At 40.2% G+C, this 21,041-nt stretch overlaps 2 protein-coding genes across 2 annotated transcripts; both read right to left on the reverse strand.

The window, feature by feature from the left end:
- Positions 1–966: 966 nt before the first annotated feature.
- mat2aa (methionine adenosyltransferase II, alpha a) lies at positions 967–10,711 on the reverse strand. Its single transcript, XM_053340603.1, has 9 exons — positions 10,459–10,711; positions 6,178–6,255; positions 5,417–5,539; positions 4,741–4,853; positions 4,320–4,463; positions 3,192–3,410; positions 2,853–3,035; positions 1,734–1,867; positions 967–1,388 (listed from the first exon to the last, which is right to left on the reverse strand). The coding sequence occupies exons 1-9, from the start codon at positions 10,550–10,552 to the stop codon at positions 1,286–1,288; spliced, it is 1,191 nt and encodes a 396-aa protein (XP_053196578.1). The 5' UTR covers positions 10,553–10,711; the 3' UTR covers positions 967–1,285.
- A 2,539-nt stretch (positions 10,712–13,250) lies between these two features.
- On the reverse strand, positions 13,251–20,778 carry LOC128380724 (inositol polyphosphate 5-phosphatase K). Its single transcript, XM_053340601.1, has 12 exons — positions 20,183–20,778; positions 18,305–18,412; positions 18,049–18,157; positions 17,838–17,954; positions 17,278–17,453; positions 16,719–16,830; positions 16,441–16,550; positions 16,136–16,346; positions 15,871–16,008; positions 15,724–15,789; positions 15,536–15,640; positions 13,251–13,721 (listed from the first exon to the last, which is right to left on the reverse strand). Exons 1-12 carry the CDS (start codon positions 20,776–20,778, stop codon positions 13,251–13,253), a joined length of 2,319 nt encoding a protein of 772 aa, XP_053196576.1.
- Between the last annotated feature and the right edge of the window lie 263 nt (positions 20,779–21,041).

Below are 21,041 nucleotides of genomic sequence, written 5' to 3' on the forward strand. Positions count from 1 at the left end.
TCACTATGCTGACTGAGCACTGCCTCTTATGTCTTTGCCTTGGTCTGTCTGTGGCTCTGTTCGTTCATTTTCCTCTTTTCATATGGGGTACAATGTTGAAGCAGAGGGTGTTGGGACCATAAATGTGTATGATTACACAAGGTGGAAAACACATTTCAGATACAAAAACTTGTCACACTTTTTTCAGTTGTTCTTCCTTGCTGGTCAAACTGTTCGGTCCCACAATAGGTTAAACGCCATTCTATAAATGATTTCAAGTACAGTGTTGCTGTGGGATAAAGGCAGACCCTGCCCAAAGGCCACTGAGTCTGGGTTTCTCTGTAGCTACACCCAGAGTCAGTCTCAACAAGGCTGAGCACCGTACCTTATCTTGGTCAGCAGAACATTGACACATTTAACATCATTTGGAACATACACATAACATTTAAACCAACAAAATAAATTACAAAAATGGAGTGATTTCATTGTGCAGCCCAACATAACCACAAGGTCATTAGCAGCTTCTGACTTCTCTGTAAAACGTCAGAAAAAAAAATGGCCTGAAGGGACAGCACTTAGCAGATTTTATCTCGCTTGACAAGTGTATGTTCAATTGGACAAGTGATTTCTTCTTAAACAGAAATGTAAAGCAATCTTCAACCCTATTTGTGCCAACAAATTTTGCAAAAATGGAAGGGGAGAGGGTTTAGAAGGGCTGTGAGGGGGAACACAGTTGATGTTTTTGTGATGGTAAACCACTGTTAGCCCAACAAAGTTAGGTGGTGGGAAATGACAAAGAGAAAGCAACAGAGGATGCCAACCAATCACTTCGACAACTCTGTAGAAATTCAGACTTAAAATGCAAAATATTGGTAAATCATAATTTCTGGGAAAAACTTGCATGGTCCTGTTGGACATCTGCTATTAATAGCTAGTCCAATCTCTACCAGAAACCAGGCAACCATTAATTATGCAAAAATGAGACGAACCACTAGAATACAGACAAATACAAGGTGGCAGTGCCGTTGTAAATGGTATGCACAATTTCTCTCATCACTGTGTGTCCAAATAACATGCCTGTTCTGTTTGGTCTTGGCATCTGAAATACTGTTGTTTTCTCTTCAAGGATGTGGAAAATACTGAGCAATGAAGGGAAAAGGGTGTCTTTCCATTTAGTAGAGGCTGTGGTGATGTGGCTGTTTGTGAAGGAGAGAAAGAGAAGAAAGAGGACGGAGGAGGGAGGTAGACAAACACACAGGTTACTCTGTAGTACACCTAAGGCCGACAGAGAGAACAAAGGAGGTGTTCAGTATTTGAGGTTTTTGGGCACCTCCCATGAAAAGACATCCCGACCAAAGTGACCATAGGCTGCTGTGCGCTGGTAGATGGGCTTCTTCAGGTCAAGCTCCCTGTGACAGAAACAAATACAAATAAGCAAATCATTTAAATCTAAATGAATTATTTTATAATTACCTTTTTATTGCTTTTAGAAATAGTAACGTCTCACAAAACAAAACAAAACCAGAAAAGACAACAAGAATAACAATAAAACAGAGAAGAAAGACGAGGACAAGGGAAGAAAAGTAACAGAACAGGTGAGTAAATTCATACACAGGTATCACACATGTAGGTATCAATCTAAATGATTTCTAATAAAAATAAAAATCTGAAAAAAGACAAATGGGAATATTAACTGCATAGGGGTCATTGACCAATATTTGTTGGCAAAATCTGACAGATTTGACACCACATACCTCACAATAACTCCTGGACGAAGATCAAAGTTCTTTCTCACAATGTCCAGCAGCTCTCTCTCACTCTTCTGGGAAGTCCCATAGTGGAAGATGGAGACTGAGAGTGGGTGGGCGACTCCAATAGCATAGGCGACCTAAAAACAGATTACAAACAAAGTTTATGCTTAGATATTAAGAACTGAAGTTGAAAGAAGAGAAACATTTTTAAAAACTAAACCGCACACATTTTTTCACAGATGAAAATGTTTAGTTTCTATTTCCATCTGGATTTTTTTTTTTTTAAAACAACAAAACAAAAAGACAAAAAAACAACAACACACAACTAACATGAACTCTAGTGAGAAGAAAAATTAACATTCCTAAATTGTGGCATCTAGAGTCACACCAAAAAAATCAGCCAGGGTAATTCATTAATTCATCAGTTTACCATGAACAGATCTGTATCAGCTGTCGTATATGCAAATGTCAGCAGAGAAAAACCAAATATATGCTCAAAGTGATTTAGAAACAGTGTATCCATTGCATAGCTTGTACACATAAGAGCACTGACAAATGTATTTCCCATCTGTGGCCAACGTGTAATGAGATTTTCTTTTAACTCAAAATAGCAGTATCAGCTTTTCAAAACTAGCCCTAGGCTGCCCTCTAGTGGCATAGCAAACAAACATACCATGCCCTGACAAAATGTACAAAAACACAGAAACAAACCAAGAAAACTAAATAAAACCTTTTATTTTCTTAAAACAATACGCCACATATGTTTACGTGCCTTGTGCAATTAGACAAATCACCTGCAGTCCTGAAAGGCAGCTGTTTAAAGTTTGTAGTTTTCTCTTTCACAGTAAACAGCTGCTGTAGTCAGTCTAAATCCACATTAATTACATTATGTACTGCAATAGTAACAGGTTTTCACAGTAGGAAAACAAACATCTGAAAAACCTTTCAAAGTGACAGGCTGGTGTTAAAGCGTTTAACAGAAGCTGACCACAGTTGCTGCTCTCTGTGAAGTACCAATTTCTAACAGTTGCGTTCAATCCCACCAGGATTTAGTTTTTGATAACCACTTATATAGAGAGATTGGGAGGAGTATCACTTTAACACAGTGAACTGTACACTCACCTGGACTAACACACGCTTGCAGAGCCCAGCTTTCACCAGAGATTTTGCTACCCAGCGGGCAGCGTAGGCAGCAGAGCGGTCTACCTTTGTGTAGTCCTTTCCAGAAAAAGCTCCCCCTCCGTGGGCCCCCCAACCTCCGTAAGTATCAACAATGATCTTACGTCCAGTCAGACCAGCATCACCCTGTGGGAAGGAACAGACAATTAGGAATGAGGATTGAGAACTAGGAATAAGACAAAGCATACTGTGTTATGAAATATAGTGTAAACTGTAGTTTGCTGAAGTGTTCACGACGACTACAGGAGGGCGAAATAGATTGAAAAGAAATTCAGTTCACACCTGTGGCCCCCCGATGACAAAGCGGCCACTGGGCTGCAGGTGGTATACGGTGTCATCGTCAAGGTACCCGCTGGGAACCACAGCTTTCACCACCTGCTCCTTCAGACAGTGACGCATCTCATCCAAACATATACCCTCATCATGCTGCACGGAGACCACAACGGTATGGACACGCAACGGCACCATGGCGCCTCGATCCTGTCTGTACTGAACAGTCACCTGAGGGGGAGAAAAAAAAAAAACAGAATAAAGAAAAATACTGAACAAATGAACCAGGAGGAAGAGTTTACAGTTTGTTCCACTTAAGATTTGTTTTACCTCCAGAGAGTCTGAGCTTTTCACGTTTTCATAAATATATTCAAGTTAAGTTCATTTATTTATAAAGCATTAAATCACAACAGATGTTTTCTCAGGGCACTTTTCACATAGAGCAGGTCTAGGCTGTAGTCTTTAATTTATGGAGACCCAACATTCCCCCATGAACAAACACTTGGCTACAGAGGCATGGAAAAACTCCTCTTAAAAACAGGAATAAACCTCAAGCAGAGAGAAAGGAGGAGGAGAGAGGAAAGAGACACATAAGCAACATTATTCAATGGTTATAGATTCTTAAAACTGCCCTTACCTTTGTTTCATTATTACACATTTTTTTGTTTAGGTTAAAATACTATTAATAAGGTAATGGTACTCTACCATACCATTACACAGGAGGGAGGAGGGGTTGTTGCTGTTCAAGTTTTTTCAAAGTGCTGTGTGAAATGCAAGAAAGGTAAGAGTTGCTTTAAATTGTGATAATTAGCTGCTTCTCTACATTGTAAACAATTGTAAATTGTAATTCTTTGATTTTTGGAGTGTTGATTAAACAAAAACATTAAGGCTCTGAGAAACTGATGGTTAAAGATTTTCTAACTTTTTATGTACTCAATACAATTTGTCACTCTTAACACATAATCTTAACTTGCAGCCAAAGAGTAGTAATAGCGATATGTCGCTGCACACCAATTTCAAAATTTGGAGAAAAACGTATTGAGCCCAGACATCCAGGAAGTAATAAAACCTTCATTCATAGTGTTTTATCTTGTAAGTAAAGCAGACGGACTGTGTCGGGGCGCCGTTTCCTCATCTCACCTGAGTTTTGGAGTCTGGTCGGAGCCATGGCAGCGTTCCATTTCGGCGTAGTTCAGCCATTTTGGCGTTCAGCTTATGGGCCAGGACAACAGTGAGTGGCATACATTCCTCAGTTTCGTCAGTGGCATATCCAAACATCAGACCCTGTGAGAGATACAATATGATCAGAATTAAATTATAGGATGAATAGAGGGTCAAATTGATCACAAACTATGTTACCACCACACTGGCTCAACATTTCTACCCATCACCATCAAGAGAAAGCCAGGCAGATGTAGTACTTCATTAATCCTAAACTGAAATTAAAGTGTTACAGCAGTTAAATGATGTTAATACACTATAGGATAGTACACTGTACGTTAGTGCAACAGTTAGAAAAAGATTCACAAATGTAAATGTTCACACGTATGAATCATCTGACCTGGTCACCAGCCCCCACATCCTCTTCTCTGCGATCCAGGTGAACGCCCTGAGCAATGTCAGGGGACTGCTGCTCCAAAGCCACCAGCACGTTGCAGGTCTTATAGTCAAAGCCTGTGGAACAAGACAACTGAGCCTCGGTTAACTGTTTTACATGCTGATCCTGACACATAAGACACACTGGACCTCTAGGTTAATTTTTCCAAGTATCCCTCTAGTTTAGCCTGAAGGGTCAGTGCATCCCCCTAGGGCAGGGGTACTATTGAGACACGATGTTTGAGCAGTACTGTATGTTTTACAATGTTTTCCTGTTTGCTTATAGAAAGCAAACAGGAAAACATTGTAATGGTGATCTTTACACCTAGGGTAACCTGGGGAAAGGACATTACCTAAAAAATGTAAATAACTTTCAGTATCTATATGGCATATAGCCTCAATTGTGTATGCTATCATCTGCATAGGCTATTACTCACAGCCATCTTTACCTTTATTTTGTGCTGTCTATGCAATGCATGATGGTACTTAGCTCTTGGTTAGTGACCATCCACCATCATAATGATAGACAATAATATCATTACTACTTCAGAGGAAACTCCTAACAGTCAGTATACCTGATGAAACCCCTCAGTTTAGGTTATATGTAAGGGTCTCCGACCTTCCTCCTCTCATCACTGTACCTTTGGAGGAGTCATCGTAACCAATATGTTTGACTGTTTCCCTGACAATCTTCTGGTAGTCAACATTGGCCCTGGAGGTGATCTCCCCCGCTAGCAGGATCATCCCCGTCTTAGCAACAGTCTCTGAAAACAAAATGAGTTTGAGAGATGAGAGTAAGTATAGTAGATCATTAAAAACAAGGAGGATTGAGGATTGAGTACACTGGCTGGCACACTGAAGCAGCTTTAAGTAACATGCTGACAATTCTTACATTTGCGTAAGAAGTTTGATAACTGAGTTAACTGAGTTTGATACAAGCAACACAAGTACTAACACTATGTTAATTTAAACTCAATTCACTCTTTTTTTGACAAAAAGTCTTCTTTGGTAATAGAGTGAGGCTGAAAAACCAAACAGCAAACTATGTAACGTGCATTTTAAACATCCAGTCCATTGAAGATTTTCAAGTTCAAGTTGTCTGAAACTTGAGACCTTTTCCTGCTTTCATAACCTGCATCACTTATGTAGTCACTCAAAATTAAGGAACCAGGGAACACTATAAAAATGACAAAAGAGGACTTTTAGATCCTGAGTTTAGCTCCTGGGACTCTGCCCCATTTCAACCAAATTATACCAGATACTACTGAGGAGAGAAAAGATATGGTAAACAACATGAGTGTAACTGATCCAGTTTTTGCCAGTTGGCCCAGATTGTACATAGTTACTTCAACATAATCAATTATCTGTCACTCTGTCAGGCTGTAAAGCGCCATGGCCTTACCACATGCTACTTTGGCATCTGGGTCTTGTCTGAGGTGTGCATCCAAGATGGCATCACTGATCTGGTCACAAATCTTATCTGTGGAATAAAAACAAAAGTGTTTTTACAAACTCAATAAAAAGCCTTCATGGCAACACCTCAGTTTTGATTATTGGTTAATATACACATATTGTGGACTTGTTACAATATATCATTAAAAGACAGAGTTGGCCTAAATCTGCATTCGGCATCTTTTCTGGCACCAGAGTAATAACAGAAGAGGCCTTTCTGCAGGCTTTTACCCAACAGTGTCTAGGGGATCCATAATGGTACGGATAGCCATCTCATGGGCGCCCATGGGCCTAATGCGATGACTGATTAGTGATAATCTGAACCTCACTGAATAGTAGTTTCCGCTTCCATCTAAGGAGCCCTCCAGTCAGGTCTTTATTATATTTTTATTTATATTTTGAACAATGTAGGTGCCTATATATCTATATATCTAAGTATGTGGATGTGATTACTTTACTCCTACAGTTGAGCAGCAGCCCCTGCAGTACCTATATTTAGGAATACTGGTAAGCCTATTATCTGCGGCAATGGAGCTGCCCCCACTGCCCGAACACAAGACTGAAAACTGCAGTATATTGTACTACATGCTGCTCAAAAGCTCTGTAATTCAAATGTTGTTTGTGATTTTACATGTCAAGGTATAGTTTTTAAGCTCAAAATGTGTCTTTGTTTTTCTGAAATTCGTAAAAAAACAAAAAAAAACAAAAAACAATTATTTACTTATGAGCAGATTTTTCAAGATATTCGGTGCTTCTTATTGAAGGAGACTGTTCTGACAACCCAAGCATCATTTTAATTTCATTTTTTTCAGTTGTAGTTTAACACAGACAACATTAGGATAATTTAATTCTGAATGAGGTCTGCCAAGGTTATCTGGACATTTCTTACATTGACCAGACAATAACAAGTCATATTAGGAGATTCAATAATGATGCAGTGCACAAGAGGGCGGACTTCACCATTAGAGAAGTTAGGCAACTAAACTAAAAAGGGCCCCAAACAGCTGTAGATTTATTCTGATGTTTAGATATGAAAAATATTGATTATACCCTGAAATAACTTACAAAATCTGAGAAGTCGTCCCTAGAAACTGTTTGCACTTTCAAAAAGTACTTGGACAGTGATTGGATGCACCATCTGTCTATCGCAGTCTATCATGTTATATAAATACTCTTGAGTTCTGATTTAACGCTTTAGGAGCTGCCGGCATTATTGTTTTTGAATGAAAAGTTGCTTCTCTCTGTTGTCCCACCTAAACCACACCTGTTAGCTACCAGCAGTTTCTCACAAGACACCGATTGGCCCAGCCACAAGCGAATAACCTGAAACCTGACGAGATGAACTTTATTTCAAGATTTTGTTTTAGTACCGATAATATACCTTGGTTATGGCTGCATTCACTACTGGCGATGCGACCTTCCTCAGGGTTGTGTAGAGGTGTAGGCGTGTTTATTTGTACTTGAGAACATAAACTGCCACGAAACATTCAGAAAACAGTGTCTTATTTCTCAAATTCACTCCTATGTCTCGTACTCCTATGTTCTATGTTCACACCATGTCTCGCACACTTTATTCACTCTCTCGCTCACTTGACCACCGCTGCTCTGTCTTTCTCTCTTTGCCTTGAAAAAAAAAAGAAAAAAAAAGAAAAAGAGAAGCCAACAAACAAGGCTAACTTTTAACATTATCAAACAAAGAGAAATGTCCTAGCGTCTTTCTAGTAACGTCTTTGTACTCCCTCATGCTACAATGCTACATGTAATGTACACATAGGTTATTCCGGTCTGCGTGCCATAAATCATTTAATCTAATATCAGATGTAATCCGACCTGGGGAGGACATTTAGCCTAACTATAGCCAATCTTCTCGCTGATGGTCATGTTTGTTTGTGTAGATGATTCAGACGTGTCATGAGACTGTTTCATAACCAGTTAAAAGATCCTTGTAATACCTTTGACTTCCCTGTGACGCAGACATTAGACCGCTGTTAGCTTCTGTACTGTGACATATTTCACAGTGAAGCTTTTTATGGGTCTGTGGTCTGCTAAAAGTTGAAATTAGTTGGTTCATCCCTATTTTGTTGTAGAAATTCATGTAAGAATCTACAGAAATTGATTTTCCAAGTCATTTTTTGTCATATATTGTTATAATATGTGCAAACAAGACCAGGGGTGTGATCTAAAAAGGCTTTAAAGACATTTTTCATTTCATCTGAACTTCAAGTGAAAATTTGGGCATCTGCTTTTACAGTATTTTTACTGTGTGGTACTGGATTTTTGAGGCCGAAAGAATTAAAAGATTCTGATATTTAAATATCAGCCGATAATTTTATATACAAAGAATACATACATAATTGAATTGTGGAGCTAGGCTTTACAAACTGTGTTTCAAGATTTCTGTGTTCAGGAATTAGGGGGGCGGGTCTAAATCACTGCTGCGTACGTAACCATAGACTGTATAAAAGAAATGGACGTAACATCCGTGATGTCAACCATTGGTTTGTGGACTGCTGCTCAGAAGCCAATAGTTTTGAATCTAGGCAGCACCATCTTGAAAATTTCAGGTGCATGCTGGGAAAAATAAAAACACAGATTTTACTTATGTGGGCATGAGGTGGGGCAGAGCGGGAGGTTGCGAGGGCTGGATCTCGAGGACATTGGTCAATCAACCTGTCAATCACGACGTAGCCACGCCCTAATGCATACACTGCTTTATCGTCAAATATAAAAACATCATACTGCATTGAAGAAGGCTTTACAGTAGCGATTGAGACCATAAACACATTTGAAAACGTTTACTGAGGTTAGAAATCAAGTGAGAAGTTGGTGAATTCTCCATTAACTTGTATTGAGACGGAAGTCCTTTTGACACCAAAACGGTCGCCCCCTGGTGGCCTTTTGATAGAATGCAGTTCTAAGTTACTTCCACGTTGGCCTCATTTCATAGGTCCGGAACTCCCCGCCTGTACGTAAGGCAGCGGTGATTAGCATAAACCCGCCCCCGCTGCTGTAGAGGTATAAATACATTCAGCGCACACTGCTACTACTACAGTCTACAGTTAACCAGTTAGCGGAGTTAGCTGCCGAGCTAGCCGCCGAGTTAGCAGCAGAAAGCTCTTAGATGTAGTGTCCATGTTTCTAGCTATGGTTTCTAGTAGAGGTGGTGACTTTGATTGACAGGTGACACTTGGTAGGGGGCGGGGTTTCAGCGGACTCGGCGGGCACTCCCACAGCGTCTGGGAGCAGAGAAAATGGCTTCAAAGAACTTTGAAGCCTAATTTCATACACTTGGCGATTTTTTTTTAAATCATTCAAATTTGGCAGGGTGGTTAACAACACACTTTTCTGTGGTATGTCAAACTCAGAACACATTTATTCTTTCTTTACACGGACTTTAAAAACACTTGTGACAAAGATATGTAATGATGGCATGATATTTCACTATTTGACAAAAAATGTATTGTATAAAATGACAAACAGTAAACTTCATTGGGAATTTAATAACTAACAACTAGCTAACAAATAACAAAAACGCATAACATTTTTTTCTTTTTACATATTAAATCTGGCCTATATAACTTCTAAAAATCCGACAACATATATCTGTGCTAGGTCAATGTCGGCCAATAATACCGGCTGACCGATACATCTGTCCGTCTCTAGTGGTATTGCTTTAATAAAGAGAATAAAGAAAGTTTTAAGTTCTTCTACCACTGCCAATACCAACATTCACAGTTAGAGAAAAAGTGGAAATAAAACAAGACGGAGTTTGCCCTAGGCCCCCATATGATGGTTAAGCTACATCAAATAAATACTAATTATAACCATAGACTGTATAACCTACTACCTACACAGCTGTCAGCCATGTGGACAAGGCATGTTAAGAAATCGGTGAGGTTGTCTGCATGTGATTGACAGGCAACAACAGTCCTCAACTAAAATGATGCAGCTTAAAGAGCTAGCAGCCGCTAAAGGTGCCACTTAACTCCCAGGAAAATTAGTTTTCTAATCTTATTAATGGTCTGCTGTTGGGTTATGAAGGTTAACATGACACTGTGTGGACCCACTTTTTAAACAGTGCTGCCGGGCGTGCAGAGAGGATGATTTAGTGGGCAGATAACAACAGTAACATGCCCTTGTTTGAGAGGCTAACAGGGTGCTACCAGGATCATTATATTGGTAAAAACAGGGATATTATCTGGTACAGACACAGTTTGTAGTTATAACTTACCGGGGTGTCCTTCTCCGACTGATTCAGACGTGAAGAGGAAGCAGTCTTCATCAATAGGCGAGTTGTTATGGAAACCGTTCAGCTGACCGTTCATGTTTTTAGCCAATAAACACGCTGTTAGCTCACAAGCTAGCCGTGCAGACAACGCGTCCTGCTTCTACAGCTCAGTGACACCGGACGGGTTTCACAGCCTTTCAGCCAGGTATACTTGCTCGTAAACACACACAACACAGCACGGCCACGCTGCTGTAGGTTTCTGCTCACCAGGTTGGAGTGCACGGTGGGTCACACTGACAGCTGCCGTACTTATACGGATCAACAACTTCTTCAGACCCCTCAAGTCGTCTCTCAGTGGCCAATGTTGCTGCAGAGCTTAGACCATGTGGTGCAGATGGGCGGGCTACAGTGGATGTCCCTGGGGTGAAATACTACAATCTATGGTGAAATACTATTTTAAAAAAGCCTCAAGCCATGACTACCTGAACAGCTGCCTCATGTTTGCATGGAAAGTGACTCCAATTTCAGAACATTAATAGCCCAAGAATGAAGTATTTCACATAATTGGAGAATCTGGATAGATAGATAGATAGATAGATAGATAGATAGATAGCTAGATATATATTTTACTAATCTCACAGTTAGGAGAAAAAACAATGAAGTAAAAGGAAAAAAAGATATAAATTACAAACATTAAATAAAATATAAAAATAATAAAATGAATACAGATATTTATTTGTAAAATACAAAATGTGCAATACGTTTCACTCACTATTGTATTTAAACAGGTTGTACCTACTGTACATAACCACCTATTACATAAACCATTACCATTTAACATTTATCTCTCTCAGTCTTCACTTCTTTGCACTATTTGTATTTGTTTACAGTTCACGGACAGAGTTTGACCTGTAAATACTAATTTCTTGTTATATTTCTGAATATTGTGTTTTTATTGTGTGTATTTGAGCCACTGAACTGGAGTCTTTCACAGTATTTCTCAGATTTATCTTTGGACCACATGGTATGGATATATTACCTGATCCAATGCCAAATTTTATTGGATGTTTTTTCTCAACATGAGAAAAGCAGAGTCACAGGTGTTTGATTGGATTTCCAACGATGATTGATGGTTGATCCCATAACTTTCTACAGCATACATGTGAATGATACAGGTGACATTAGATGCTTTATTTTTGGCTGTCTATCATATCAAACGTCTTATTCCAGCAGGGAATGATTGCAGCTTGTGTCCTTTCTCCATGGTGTCTGTCTTTGGTTTTAGATCCGCTTGCTAATCCAAACAGTAATTATCTTGATTGCAAACATCAAGGCCATCTATAAGCTGTGCACACTCACCCATACCTCTGTATTAACCACTAGATGTTCGTTGTAGTGATTTGACAAATTTCAGATTTTTTCATTGCATCTGTCTGCGACACAAGTTGTTTCCCATATGCTGCTGTCCTGTATCAAATGTTCAACTTATAAACTTTTGCTATAGTCAACACTTCTAAAATAGTGGCAGTGCTACATGTAGGCTATACACAGATGCAAAGGCTGGAGAATGTCAGTGTTGCAAGTTAGTCTTAGTCTTGGATATGAAATCATGAGATTAGTCCAAACTGTCCCAAGTCAAGTCCTACACTCTGATTTGAGGTCTACATGGGTTTGCATGCACCTTTCACCTTAAATACCATTTAAAATTGTTTTAAAAGTCACATTACTTTGAACTAAATCGATATCATAGGGCTAACGTTCCCACAAACACATTCATATTTGTTAAATTTGGGGTTGGGGAGAACATAAAGTCTTTCCAAGTGAAAGCCCGGTGATGCCCAAAAGAAGATGATTTTTGTTAGTTCAAGTCAAATATCAGTCAAGTCAAATATATGTTTTTCCCTGTGTCTGTGTGTAGTAGTGTTTATCCAGTAAACAGCATTTATATTTTTGTCAGTTATTTTTCGGTTTGTTCTTTTTATTTGCACATTCACACAATCAAATAACAATGTTTTCCTTGAAGCAAAACCTGAAACACATTAGCCTAAACATCCACTCACTGAGCTCTATAGAACAGGGGCTGTATTCACAAAGCTTTTAAGAATAAGACCATTGATCGAGGATTACTTATTCAAGTCACACAGTCACATGTAAATGTTAGATTGACTCAGGTGGGAAAATGCTGTTTCGCTACTCTTGGGTACATTACATTCATTTTTTTATGAATACAGACCAAGAGCTATAGAGTTACATTTTTACACTATATTTCACACTTTTAATTTATGGTTTAACATATAAGCCTATACACCCCCCCCCCCCCTACACAGACACACACACACACACAAACAAACACACTCTCTCTCTATTGTGGACTTTGATACCATCAATATTCAGGTCTGGGGTCCTTATTTTTATGCAAGACAGTTTACATGGATCCATATTACTGTCAATAATAACTGGTCACAGCCGTCACTGATTTCCTCTGCCTTTGGTTTCACATTCAATATGTTTGTTTACGTATGATATAGCTTATGAGTCTATAAAAGCACTTGTCATTAGGAGTCGAGACACATCTTTGACTCCGAGATACACACAGTGTATGAGATGATGGTAGATTCAGAAACAGAGAGCTGCAGGGCTACAAGGCGGAATGTTTGCAAACTACATTACAAGTCATTAAATGTGCTGCTTCTATGAGCACAGTGACAGTGAGGGGTCGGATCTGACTCTGGATGCAAGGGTATTGCCATCATTCTCTTCACTGGACCTCCTTTTCATCTATTGATGTTTATATTCTATGAAGTGTCTGTTTCCTCTGCTTTTCCTATCTGTTTAATCCCTGTGGGGCTAACCTGAGCTGGTCTGTGTTCACCTAAGATGGCAGCGATCAGGGCTTCCGGTACAGTGACGCCACCACCTGGGGAAACAGGGCTTCTGGGACTGAGTGGGCTGATGTTGGGAGATTGGATAACATCAGGGGAGACCAGTCGCTCCTTCTTAGCAGCAGAGCAGGGTGAGCGGTTACGTGTCTGGGCATCTTTGGAGCGGGGACAGAGGCTGAGGCCCTGCAGGGACGGGAGGGGGTTTGATGTAAGAGCCGGAACGGCAGGGCTGTGGCTACGGCGGTGGCAATGGTGGTGTTTGCCGGTTTTAGGGCTCGGGCTGCGGGAGTTTGGAGCCAGCAGAACCAAGGTGCTGTCATCTTCAGAGCTTAAATCTGAGCTGTCGGAGCGCCGCGTGGTGGGGCTGTGGACTGGAATCTTGATCTATTGAGGATGAGAACTGAATGAGCGAAGGTGCTGAAAGGATACACCATACACCATGTATGGTCACATACAGTACTTATGTGCACCACTGGAGGTCCAAAAAGAAATAGTTTTAGTCCACATATTTATGACCATACACTACCGTTCAAAAGTTTTACACCACCTCTTTTTTTCTAGTTTTTATTTAAATTTACACTGTTTAAAGTGTCAGTGTAGAAAGAAATCAAGGAAGCCTTTTGTTTACTTAAATTGTAAACTCATCAAAGTAGTCACATATGCAGATATAACAGCCGAACACACTCTTGGTGCTGTTTTTACAATGGAAATAAAATGTTTTTCCCCAACACTGTTGCAGACAGTCCCACAAATGTGTCGCGCTTGCAGGTTGCTTTGCCTTCACTTGTCTGTCCAGTTCATCCCAGACCAGCTCGATGACTGTTCTGGCCGTTCCAGGATTTGAAGCCTACTGTCTTGTTCTTTTCTTCTACAGTAGTTCTGACAGCCGAGATGTATGTTTCAGATCATTATCTTGCTGTGGGATGAACCCCTGACTAACTAGGCGTGGACCAGAAGGTATTGCATGGCTCTGAAAAATGCTCTGGTAGCCCTTTTGGTCCAGGGGGCCAGTCACTCAAAAATAGCACCACACCATCACACTTCCTCCTCCGTGCCTTCATCAAGACCGAGGGTTTGGAAGTACCAACAAAAGTTGAGACACCTGTAGGAATTGTTTGCATCAGCTTTCAAGGCTTAATTTACATCCATTGCTGCAGAAACGCTTTCAATTGTTAACCTATTACTTTCCATCATTTATTTACATAATTTTTCTGTTTTTGTTAATGTAAACTAAACGCTTACCTTTGTACTATTTAAGGTTATTCACTGGACTTTTGACCGGTAGTGTTATGCATGTATGTATATCATTTCATATATGTACCATAAGAAGTAGGGGTGTGACGATACACTCAGCTCACGAGATCGAGACAAGACGAGATTTTAACTCTATTTTTAAGAAAACTTCAATGAGGAAATACATGGCTTCTTTTATGTGAAATTCACAAAATGGAAATTGAAATGTTTGAACTAATAATCTGGTAATGAATCATTAGTTCTTCTACTTTCTAAATATATAATTATCATGCAGTTAGCAGCACTGTAAAAGGTTTCTCCATATATATTTTATAGATGGGTAATTTTGGTTTTTATGGAAATAACAACCATAAATACAAAAGTTAGATACAATCACAAATACTAAAAAGTAAATTATAAAGAGTAGAAAAAAATTGTAATATATAAATATAAAGTAAATAAAGTATCCAATTATCAAAAATTATAATATATTGCTAATAAAAAAAAGTAATTTGCACAAATCCTGTATCACATGAATACACAAGTAGAACAACATATAAATTGTGTTATAATTTGGTAGTGTGACTCATCATTAGACTTCCATAGCTGCGCTAGATTCCTCCGCTCCTCCTACCTCAGGCTCTCAGTGTAGAGACCTGAGGTCAACCTGCTCCTCTCCTCCTCATACATCTGACTGAGATCTTCTCAGCAGGTAGAAGCTGCAACAAGGTTAATGATCCACACGTGACATTATAAAAAAAAAGTAGATTTGACGTGCGAATGAGCGATAGAAAACCGATCGTCTTTTTTTTTTTTTTTTTTTTTTGGTGCGCTCCTTAATTATAGCTTCGCGAGACAAAATTCACTTTGACGCGTTTTCGTCTCGCGTCTCGTGGTACGAGATCTCGTCACACCCCTAATAAGAAGCAGTGAGATAGATACTTTAATCCTCTGAATCTTGTTACCTGAATTGGTGATGACAGTCCAACAATGCTATTCATATTATTACTGTAGTAACCCAGGATGTATTCACAATCATCTCTTGGCAAATCTTCCTCTGAAAATGCCACCTATGTTACAGAGGAACAGACAGAAATTAACCTGGAGTTCAGTTGTGGCACAAAATAAATGTGAATTTGTGTTTCTGGCACACCTGTGTCACGTGCTCTCCCTTGGCCCACATGTACGCCTGGTAGTCTTTGTGATGTCTGAATCCAACCTGTGCAAAAACAAAGAAATTACAGCCATAAACAAGTTCATCTTGAGCTCATTGAGAAAAGTTAAAACTGCTGCTCTTTACCTTATAGATCGCGACCCAGTCCCAGGAGCTGCGCTGATAAGTGCATGCAACAGTGAATCTGACTGTAGCATCAGAGACTTTGCACCACTCCTTGTTTACCTGCAGCTCAACCAGCGGCATATCCACCTTGAATGGGAACTAAAAAAAAGAAGGGAAGACACAGAAGGAGAAATAAAACACAAGCAAGCAAAAACAAACACAAGAAGAGACGCCATGAAGACATTTGGTTCCAGCCTATTTGAGAAAACGTAAAATATCATCTCACATGCAGTGTAAATCGGGCAGAAACAGGTTTGTGGTCACTGATGGTGTAGCCCATGTGACTTCGGTATGTGTGCTGCGTCACTTTAGTTGCTCCACCCAGCCACGAGGTGAGACCCCGCTGCAGTGCTGCATTGTGGGTAGGAACTGGGGAGCCAGTACGGCGAAGGCGCCAGAGGATGCGATCAGTCCAGGCAGGCTTCCTCTTCTTAGTACTAACGGGAAAGAAGCAAAAGGGACAGAGTGTCATAGACTTGCTTTAGAGACTCAAAAAAACCTGCTGATTTTCATGGAGACAACAGAACGAACCTGGTGTCGTACGTGTGAGTGCCCACATCAAACTTATAAGTAGGTGGGAATTTTAATGGTCCCTCCATGAAGCCCTCCAGGATGGACTCTGTGTTTTTAGCTATGTTGAGCTGCAGAGTAGACAAATGAGAGGAATTTCATTCAGCCTGAAAGTTGATGTTCCATTTGTGCTACAGCGCCCTCTGTCAGTGTGGTTGATGATCAAGAGACAAACAGGTGGTGTAAAAACTTTCCAGAAAAATCCATCCGTCTCTGTGAATGGGTCAATGTTTTCTCACCTGATCTCGCTCCCACAGCAGAGGCAGCTTATTGCTGTCGATGGCACATTTCACCACATGGATATCATAGTCTTCGATGCGGAAATTCAAATCCCCAAACCAAAACACGACACTGGGGACAGACAAAATAAGGCCCTTCATGTACACAAAGAAGGAAGCAGAAATCCAAAAGAAAAACTAATGATATTTGATTTTTAAACATTTTTTTAAGGTCATGTTAATTTTATTTTAGAGACGCAGTTACACTATTGAAATTTCAATTTACTTAAGGTTTAGTCATGAGATAGATGTAGCATGTTGGTCAAATAAAGGTTAAATAGTAAAGCTTTAAGCTCAATCTTGTAATGTGGCTGCCTGAGATGCAGCGGAAGCAGGTGTTGCAATTTCAGTCTTTAACATTTTCATATGAATAAAAGCTAAACCAGAATACAGTATTTTCATGAATTAATTTGTGCATTTGTGTTGTTTAATCATTCATTTTGACAACCAAACGATGGTCTGCACCTTTTCATGGGTGTAATAATGCCAGTTAATAATATGTAAAAATGACGCCACCCACTCATGGTCCAGTACACCAGTGGCAGTCCCTCCTTCAAACTGCTGCTGCTGCAGGATAGTTTCAAAGTCCTCCATCCGTTGCTCCAGGTTCCTCATGTGAGCCGGCAAGTGACAGTTGAGGAAGCACACCGGGTGGCCATATATCGTCATCCTTGCACTGACACCGCCTTTGTTCCCCTTTGAGTGAATGAAAAAGGCGAAAAGAGGACACAGAGGACACAGTGAGAATTTGATCCCTTATTCTTAATATCTTTAAAATAATATAATAGAAAAAAGATTAACGTATATCAAGCACATCTGTGCTCACAGACAAGGTCGAGATGAGGTTCATTTGCCACTGACTCATAGAACCAGAAAGCCAGACGGCCTGCTGCTGCTGCACTGACCTCAAAGAGAAGGAGACTGCACCAGCAGCAGCCAGGGGTGATGCTGACATCAACATGCATGGGACGGTCACACACTGACATACACACACCCACGCATGCACGCGCTCTGCTGGCAGGAGGGAGCACGCGCCATTTTTCACCAGCCGCCATAAATCCTAGAGGGCGGCTCTCTTACCCAATATCCCCCAAGTCCTGTGCGTGTACTCTCTCTCTGCACACCTCTGAGGAATGGAAGATGGCAGAATTTAGAGAAGACCAGAAGCAGTACCCCCTGCATTCGCTGGGACGCCACCTAAACAGAGATAAAAATATATAGATTAGTTCAATTTAAAATAATATCTTACTGAATGTTAAATGAGCAACAATAAATTGAACTCCTTACTGACCAAAACATATCCAAAGGGACTGAGAGTGTCCATGCAAAGCTCGGTCCACTGGTCCGAGAAAAGAACATCCTTCAGCCGCTTGTTTATCATGGAGTTGACTTCCTGGAGTCTGTGTTATCAACAAGCAAAAAAGAAAGGGTGATAAAAAAGGACAGGGATGGGTAACAGGAGGGGAACTGAACATAGATGACTGAGTGAGTGGGCATTCACGGCTGTCTCTCTGTCACTGCTGTGCCTGGTGGGAAAACTTGCTTACCCGATGATAAACATGTCAACGCTCCCATCTGAAACATTTGGTCCAAACAGAGAAGTGATGTCATCTGGTGGGACAGCTGAGCCCACGTTCCATGTGACGATGTACACCCTTTCAAATGATAGTGACAGTGGAAATGCCGCATTAGGTTTAAGTACTATATACTGTAGGGCAAAAGAGGATATAATCTGGGCTGTAATCCTCAGAGAAATAGCTTTCACTGGTGTTTCCGTATATAGAAAAAAGATAAGCACAATTAAGCACCTCTTTGTACCTCGATGATGACTAAGTACTCAATGTGTGTGTGCATGTGTGTGTGAATACACAGGAGAGAAAAAGAGAGAGAAGGAGCAAACTGTCCTATCAACCACACTATTTTTATGACTGAAACAATAATTTAAGGCTGCAACTAATTATCCTTTAATCATTTTATAAATAAATTAATTCATCTGGAAGTAGTGAGAATTTGTCTAGATGTCCAATTTGTCTGTAAAATGTGCAAAAACTGTCCTTGATGTCAGTGCAAATGTTTTATTGGGTGACTGACAAACACATTAATTTTACTCTCACATAGACAGACAGAAAAATAAAAGTAGCAAATATTCACATTTGAGAAGCTGCAACAAGCAAATATTTGTAATTTATGCTCAAAAAATTACTCTAGAGAAAGTGGTCAATTCATTTTCTGCAGTCTCTGCTTTACAACTAATGATATTTTCCAGGTTTCCATCTGGCGTGTTGATTTCTGCCATTAGAAGAAAAATGATTTATTAATAGATACATGCACCAAGACAGGTTTAAAGAAAATCCTGAAGGTACATTTTCAGGGTCAAATGATGAATTTGTTTGAATTTTTAGCACAAAAACGCAGACCATTTTTGAAACTATGTTACAGGTTATTAAATTGATTTCCTTCATTCTAGACAGCTGTTTTCCATTCATTTCAAAAAGAGAATAAAAATAATCCAACACAGGGAAAAGTCACCTTTATTCCTTTGTTTTGTCGACATTCTGTTCTCATTGCATGTTAATGCAGTTTTGAATACAGATGACTCTCCCTGTTGGTGTGTTCAGAATTTTAGTATCTAAAATCGGATAGTTGGCTGCCAAACAGCAACAGCTTAATGTCAGAAATAACAAAATTTCACATTTTACTTTTCAAAATGTTCTTGTTTGCTTATTTTTTGTTTACAGGATTTAATTTTCAGAAAATAGCTCATTAACAGCAAATCCTCAAATGTATAATGTTGCACTATTTTTTTTAACATCCCTCCAAGTCCAAAAAACAGAGCCTGTTCCTAATTGCATTACCTGATGACAAGGCCAAAATCCTGAGAGTAAAATACAATACCTATAAAATATAAAGGAAAGCACTGTTGGTTGAATTACATTTTTCTCTCAAGTTTAGTAAATGCAAGCTGATAGCCGAAGCCTGAAATGTAGTTTCTGGGATAAAACATACAGAATGATCTTTGATATAAAATCTTGGTAATAGGAAATGTGTTTGAGAGTAGGACTGTCAGAGGTTGCAGCCATCTGAAGGCCTTGAGGCTTATTTCATCCTTCGTATAAACACAGTTCCACAAATTTAAACTGAGTATGAGCAGCCCTTGTTTATGAGCGAGGAACACTACAAAAGTATGCCTCCAGGAAGTCTGCCAACAGAACGAGCCTGTGTCACTCTGTCCAGATCATAAAGCTCTTAGTGAAATTTGCAGCTTTGATTCATGTGACATAGTCTGGCACATGTCAGCTTTCTTACAGCCACTGACTGTGGAACGGCTTCTGCAGCTGTATTTAGACACAACAGGGAACGACATTCACAATCATTTAAGGTCAGAGTGGAAACTGCACAGCCAAAGTCATCTAAACATGTTTTACCTGAAGTCATTGTTATCCCCACTTGTCTTTTCAGATTGCGCTTGGCTCTGTGTGGCGCTCCCAGGCGAAGGGCTTCTCTGTGACTGAGGACTGAGGCCTGGTTTGGGGCTGAGGCTGGCACTGGGGCTCAGGTAAGGCTGAGGGCTGTGAGGACCTTGAGGGCTGTGGGAAGTAAAGGAGGGCTGCGTTGGGGAGTGCGACAAGACGTTGGCACTCTGAGGTCCTGGGATGCAAACTGGGATCAAATCTATTTCCTTGGAGGGTTCCAGTGAGATTCGGGTCGGCTTGGGAGCAGTTTTAGTACCAAGAGCAGTCGGTCTGGGCCGACTTATACTGGCCAGTGTTGCTGGAGTGGACCCAGACTTCGCATGCCCTGACTGCATTTGCTCTGCCACTTTCAAAGGTGCAACGGCAGCTTGAACTGGGCTTAATCCCGGCTGTTTCTTGAGCACCTCTAATGGGCTGATGGGAGGTGATTCCTGGATCGCGAGCTGTGGAGGTAAAACTGGACCACCTCCGATGAATGCACAGTGTCCATGTTGCACTTTGGGACCACAAGGGTCTGTGCTGATGTGTTTCTGCTGCATGTGATCCATCAACCTGCAGCAGATAAAATGTGAATAACCTGATCTTTGAAAGAAAAGGCAGAGTGAGATTTATTGTAGCTAACATACAAGAGCATAAAAATGATTTAAGTGGCTTTATGTTTTCTTTGCCCTTCACAATGTCATGAACCCGTCTTCACTTAAGGTCACAAAATCTCTGAATGAACCAGTGAGTCCTTGGTATTCTGATGACAGAGTGTAAAGGATTTGCCTGCTATGAGCGGAAGCTGAGAAAACGCATCACATTATATGAG

The sequence above is a fragment of the Scomber japonicus genome, chromosome 19 (genome assembly GCF_027409825.1).
Source record: "Scomber japonicus isolate fScoJap1 chromosome 19, fScoJap1.pri, whole genome shotgun sequence".
NCBI lineage: Eukaryota > Metazoa > Chordata > Actinopteri > Scombriformes > Scombridae > Scomber > Scomber japonicus.